General features: G+C 36.6%; 1 protein-coding gene across 2 annotated transcripts in view; it reads right to left on the reverse strand.

Moving 5' to 3' along the window:
- Positions 1-6,838, reverse strand: part of SPTLC3 (serine palmitoyltransferase long chain base subunit 3) — a 149,335-nt gene that overhangs the window by 105,078 nt on the left and 37,419 nt on the right. For both annotated transcript variants that reach the window (XM_077872196.1, XM_077872195.1), the window contains one exon: positions 2,697-2,882. In XM_077872196.1, coding sequence (XP_077728322.1) covers positions 2,697-2,882 — 186 coding nt within the window. The remainder of the gene's footprint in view (positions 1-2,696; positions 2,883-6,838) is intronic.

A 6,838-nucleotide genomic window follows, 5' to 3' on the forward strand; every position in this document is an offset into this window, starting at 1 on the left:
CTTCCTCACAGGTGTATGGGTGTTGCTTCCAGGAGCACACTGCAAAAATCTTTCTGCCCTCACACCTCCATCTCAGAGTCTGCTTCCTATATATAATTATGTTCCGCTTGAAATATAAGAAATGCTTAAAAAAAAAAGTGACTAGCCCTGCTAGGTTGCTAGAACAAAAATATTGACACAGAGGAGAAAATAGATGGCAAAGCTGAAGGCTAAGCCTGCCAAGGGATGCCACACCTGAGAATTTACATTTGACTCACCCTCTGTCCCAGTACATATACTGAAATGTGCTGATCTATTATGCACCAGTTACCTACACCTGGGGAACAGGCAGATTGGTGATAACAGCTTCTAGAGCAGACTGGCTGGTGTCAGGGAGGAGCTGTGGGGATCCTCATGAGAATGGCCAAGAAGAACTTGCTTTTCTAATCCCAGTCTCCCATTTCATCATCAGCTCCTACTAGACTCAATTGTTTCTAGAACCTTTGCCATTTAAGGACCTGTACATCCTCAAAATTGTATGTGTGTATATCTTTTTGCTATATAAAACCTTGCCATTGTGATGGGCATGCCACTACCATTCTCATGTCTGGCCAAAGAAGTTGGGTTACCCTGGTTTCTTCCCTTTATCTAATTTTCTCTACACACAGTCACCAAGACTTGTTGATTCTATCTCCTAAATATCTCTATAATTCCCTTTTCTTCATTCCATCTATCTTTTCCCCAGTTTAAGTACAAATATCTCTTTCTTAAACTATTTTAAGGCCTTTTAATTTGTCACATTGCTTCTAGTTTTGCATTAGAATTCCATCTCTTACATCTATTAAATTCTCTAAAGGTTTTCATTCTCTTCTCTCCCTTCCTTTTTCTTATATAGACCTTCCTTGGGAGATCTCATCTACTTCTGTGGCTTTGATTAATGTTGATATGCTCAAGATATGCTGAAGATGCCACAATATCCATCTGAGACTTTTCTCCAGGGGTCTAGGCCTTTATATCTAATACTAGTTCTCAACCTGGCAAAAAGGAATTGACCATTTTCCTCTCCAACTGGATCTTCATCCCCTATTCCCCATTTCAATGAATACCATAACCTTCTTCCCACCCAGCTGCCCAAGGCATAGACCTGAATGTGGTCTTTGGTTTGTCCATCTCCCTAATTCCCTAAGTCAAATCAATCATCCTTATTAACTCCATCTTCTTTAACATCTCTTGGCCTTACCTCTTATCGCCATTCCTATTACAACTACCCTAGTCTTACTCCAGATCTCATCTAGCTTTTTAAATTTATTTTATTTATTTTTTTAAAAATATTTTGTTTATTTATTCATGAGAGTCACACAGAGGGAGGCAGAGAGAAGGCAGAGGGAGAAGCAGGCTCCTTGTGGGGAGCCCCATTCAGGACTTGATCCCGGGAACCTGGGATCACGACCTGAGCCCAAGGCAGATGCTCAACCACTGAGCCACCCAAGTGCCCCTAGCTTTTTTAAATTTGAGCTGGATTTCTGCATCAGCCTCTTAACTGGTTTTTTGGTCTGTTCTGTCCTCCTGCAATCCTTTTTTTCATAGGCCAGTGAACATGGTCTTTCTAATCTGCAAATCTGCATTCCTCTGCCCGAATTCCTTTAATGCCTACCCATTGTCCTTATAATAAATATCTTTGGCTTATAAAAACCCATTATAGTCTGGTCTCTACTTGCCTCTCAAACAATCTTTCTCCCCACATACTCCCACTGTCACTCACAATAGTCTAGTCATTGGAATTTCTGTTCCTTGAATGTACAATGCTTTCTCTTACCTCTTTCACACCATGTTTTCTTTCCCTATGGTTCTTTGCTTAGATGTGTTCAAGGCTCCATCATGTGGAATGATCCATGCCCATAATCATCATAATATTTCAGAGCAATTTTTAGAAAAAAAGAATTTGGGGCATCATAAATCATATGAACCGATTTGGAAAACATGTTAGGAAAATACAGGTTCTTTGCAGATCTCTGAATATTTTCCAGGTTGTCCTGATAGCTCTATGTGAAAAGAAGATGCTGTAGACTTTTATGAGTTAACTATCAAAAGTATCTAGATAGTGGTTCTAAATTGAGTTTTTTTGTACTTCCGGACACATTTGACAATGTTTGGAGAAATGTTTGATTGTCATGTCATGTCAAATGTTAAGGTTAAAAACCTTACAGTGCAAACAGGGCAGCCTTCCACATCAAAGAATTATCCAATCCAAAATGTCATTGGTATCAAAGTTGAGAAACCATGACCTAAATGAAAATAAAATTTCATATTCCACACTTTTCTATTTTAGGATAGAACATAAATAATACTCATCTTGCAACAAGAAGACCAGAGTATAGTCCTAGCCAAAAGCCTCTGCTCTTAATTTTGATTTACTCATCTTTAAAATGGCACTTTAATACTTGTCTCATGGAACTGTTATAAAAATTAAATATGATAATGTATGAGAAAACCCTTAGTTCAGTGTCTGGCAAGTAGTAGTTGCTCAATAAAATGTTTATTAAAAAAATAAGTCTGACACATGGGGGATGGGGCTTATGGGGTGGAGATGAGTAGATTTTACCCTGAATGGTCTCAGTGCCTCACTCTTTTTAGGTCTGTACATGCATCACCACTTCTGAGAACACTTAAGAAAAGAATATGCATTGACAAAGATCCAAGGAGGTACACATACATACTTTTTGTTCTTCTCGTTCTACAGCTGCGTTACACTTTTCTATTCCCCAGCTCCTCAAAAAGTCTCTGAGATAGCCAAATAGAGTTCCAAGTCCATATCCCAAGTAAGTGAAAACCATAACGTGAAGGGGTGCTTCTTCAAAGGATTCAGCAATTGGCTTATCGTAAAAATGTGACTTCCCATTTTGCTGAAAACACAAAAGAAAATAGAAGGTTAGTTCTTTTCCATTATGATAAAATATATACTTAAAATTTTGGACTTTCAAACTTTTAACTTTTAAAGAACATAAAAAAGTGCTTAGAGAAAGGTAGAAAGTGATCATGAAGGTGGTAATCAGAAAGGTACATTTTATTTTACAATCCCCTCCAAAATAATTGATTTTGGCAAAAATTCTCACAGGTGCTAAATCCATTAAGTGAAAAGTTAATGAGAAATACATTTTTTTTGCAAGATGCCAACGTACCACCCCATATGTTACTCCCTAATAACAAATCTGAGGTTACTACTTTGATTGGGTGATCAAATTCCATCACCAATGTTGGAACAAGAGCATCTGTGCTCTTATCATGATGTAATATTCAATATACTAATGACCTGAACTTAGTCAAGTTTTTATATCTAACTTCCATTTCACAAGAAACATCAGGATAAGGGAATGTGGCAGATGACTTTATGAGGAAACAGTCAGATAATCCACAATGTGCACAACAAAGGAAATTATCAACGAAATGAAAAAGCAACTGATGGAATGGGAGAAAATATCTGCTAACCAAATATATGATAAGGGGTTAGTATCTAAAATAAAGAACTCATACAACTAAAAAACCCTCATATAACCTGATTTAAAAATGGTGTTATTCTGTATGTTGGCAAATTGAACACAAATAAAAAATAAATTTATTAAAAAATAATAAAAAAATAAAAATTAGCAATGTCCTGAATAGACATTTTCCCAAAGAAGACCTACAAATGGCCAACAGGTGTATGAAAAGGTATTCAACATCATTAATCATCAGGGAAATGCAATGAGAAACCACAATGAGATACCACCTCACACGTACTAAGGTATGGGTACTATCAAAAAGGCAAAAGATAAAAAATGTGGATGAGGATGTAGAGTAAAAGGCAACCCTGTACACTGTTGATGAGAATGTAAATTGGTACAACCATCATGAAAATGTACAACCCATTGAGGTTTCTCAAAAATAAAAAAAAAAAATTTGAACCACCACACGATCCAGCAATCCTACTTCTGGATATATACCCATAGGAAATGAAATCAGTGTCTTGAAGAGATATCTGCACCTCCAGGTTCATTGTATCCTTATTCATAATAACCAAGATATAGAAATAATCTAAGTGTCTGTAGATGGATGAACGAATAAAGAATATAAAATATTGTAGAATATTATTTGGCCACATAAAAGAAGGAAATCTGGTATTTGCAACAACATAGATATATGGACTACATTATGCTAAATGAAATAAGCCAGGCACAAAAAGACAAATACTACATGATCTCATTCATATGTAGAATCTAAAAAAAGCTCAACTCACAGAAACAGAGGGTAGAATGGTAGTTACCAAGGTCAGCAAGTAGAGGAAATAGGGAGATGTTGGCCAAAGTATGTAAGTCTTTGGTTATAAGATGAGTAAATTCTGGGACCTAATGTACATCATGGTTACTACAGTCAATAATACTGTATAGTATATTTGAAATTTGATAAGACATATATCTAAAGTGTTCTCACCATACACAGAAAATGATAACTTGTGAGGTGATGGATATATTAATTAGCTTGGCTGTGGTAATTTCACAATGTTTACATATATCAAATAGCATTGCATGCCTTGAATATATACATTTTTATTTCTTAATTATACCTCAATAAAGCTGGACAAAAGAAAAAAAAGGAATAAAGGGTAGGTGGTAGAGGGGACTTAAAAGATACAACTTAATGCAGTGTGTGTTCTTTCATGGATCCTGTTTTTTTGTTGATGTACAAACTGAGTTAAAAAATACATATTTTGAACAACTGCATAAATCCAAATGTGGACTGGATATGTATCTTATTATGAATTATTGTTAATTTTGTTAGGAGTGATGGCAGTACTACAATATGAGGGGAAATATTTTAGGGCATGCTGAAGTATTAGGGTAATTAAATGTTATGACATCTATAATTTTCTTTCAAATGGTCCATCAAAAATTAAATATACATATATGAAGCAATTTTGGGAAAATGTTAATAATGGTTGAGTCTATGGGTCACCTGGGTGACTCAGTCGCTTAAATGTCTGACTCTTGATTTTGGCTCAGGTCATGATCACAGGGTCATGAGATGGAGCCCTATGTCAGGCTCTGAACTGACAGTAGAGCCTGGTTAAGATTCTCTATCCCTTAGCCCCTCCCCCAACTCGCATATGTGTGTGTGTGCTCTCTCTCTCACTCTCAAAAAAGAAAAATAACTCTTGAGTCTAGGTGAAGGTTATATGAATGTTTCTCTCTCTCTCTCTCTCTCTCTCTTTTAATTAATGACAGACACACACACACAGAGGCAGAGACACAGGCAGAGGGAGAAGCAGGCTCCATGCAGGGAGCTCAACGTGGGACTTGATTCTGGGTCTCCAGGATCAGGCCCTGGGCTGAAGGTGGCGCTAAACCTCTGAGCCACCCGGGCTGCCCTATATGAATGTTTCTTACATTATTTTTTCACTTTTGTGTGTGTTTGAAATTTTTTATAACAAAGTTACAGGAAGTATTTCTTTCTTTATATTAGGTGTCAACATTCCAGTGGAAGGTAACTTTTAGAGCCAGACCATTTTGATTCCTGTTTAATTGATTTCACATAGTAGCATAATGAATATATTGGCTCAGTGTACTAGTGAGTAAATTATTCCTAAGGATAAAATTTAATTAAGTCTTTAATAAGTATTTATAAATTCATTATTTCACTCAGCAAACATAATGCAATGCACAGATTCTGCATTTCTCAGTGAGAAGTGTTTTGACCACAATATATAACTTTTAGTGATTTAGAGGAAATTGTCAAATATCTACTGATATTTAATGCATTAATTTAATTTACACATATATATTTAGAATGATATATAAAATCATGTCAATTAGAGTGGTGTTTTTACTACAACACAGCTTTTGAGAACATGTCACCTTCCTTTCCTCTATGTTGTCAGAGCTGCAATATTTTGGAAATCTCTATGTGACTTAATCACTGGAAGTTTTATCCCAAGCCACAAAATATATGACAATAAAAAAAATACATCTGTAGATGAGTATTTCTTTTGTCTACCTCACTGGTTTTTAAATTATTTTTTAAAAAGCCTTTTTATAATGGCATTGAACACTTGAATTATTAAGTCAAAACCCCATGAGATATTATTAAATTTAATAAAATTGGGATCCCTGGGTGGCGCAGCGGTTTAGCGCCTGCCTTTGGCCCAGGGCGTGATCCTGGAGACCCGGGATCGAATCCCACGTCAGGCTCCCGGTGCACGGAGCCTGCTTCTTCCTCTGCCTGTGTCTCTGCCTGTCTCTCTCACTGTGTGCCTATCATAAATAAATAAAAAAATAAAAAATAAAAATTTAATAAAATTTAATTTTAATAAAAATTCCTTGGCTCCTTATTTATGCATACCATCAGGTTACTTCTCTAGATACTCTGAACTAATGTGAATGGATGTTACTCTTGTCTCATATGACTTCCTCCAACATTACCTGGTGGTCTCAAATAATGAAAGTGAGAGAGCATTGGTTAATATCAGGTCTTGAATGAGAGGTTATAACCAATACCTCATATTTGGGATTATAGGGCATTCAATATGTGCCTACAGTGAGCTGCCTATGTGCTTGATTCTGGGGGCTCAAAGATGAACAAAACAGACTGAGTCCCATCCTGATTTCTTGACCTATTTCCTACTATGTCCTCACACCTGTCCTGTAGGTCTGATGGACACCTGATCTTACTATTCTAGTGCCCGCTTTGGCTCCTTTCCTTGGCTCTGTTCTGTGCTTAATCTTTGGACTGCATCTGTGTCCTGCATTCCAAGTGACCTCCTGACCCCATTAGGAACCATCTCCTGGCTCCTTCCACATCATGGGGACACATCATTGACTTCCTTCTT

This window comes from Canis aureus, chromosome 26 (assembly GCF_053574225.1).
Source record: "Canis aureus isolate CA01 chromosome 26, VMU_Caureus_v.1.0, whole genome shotgun sequence".
Lineage (NCBI taxonomy): Eukaryota > Metazoa > Chordata > Mammalia > Carnivora > Canidae > Canis > Canis aureus.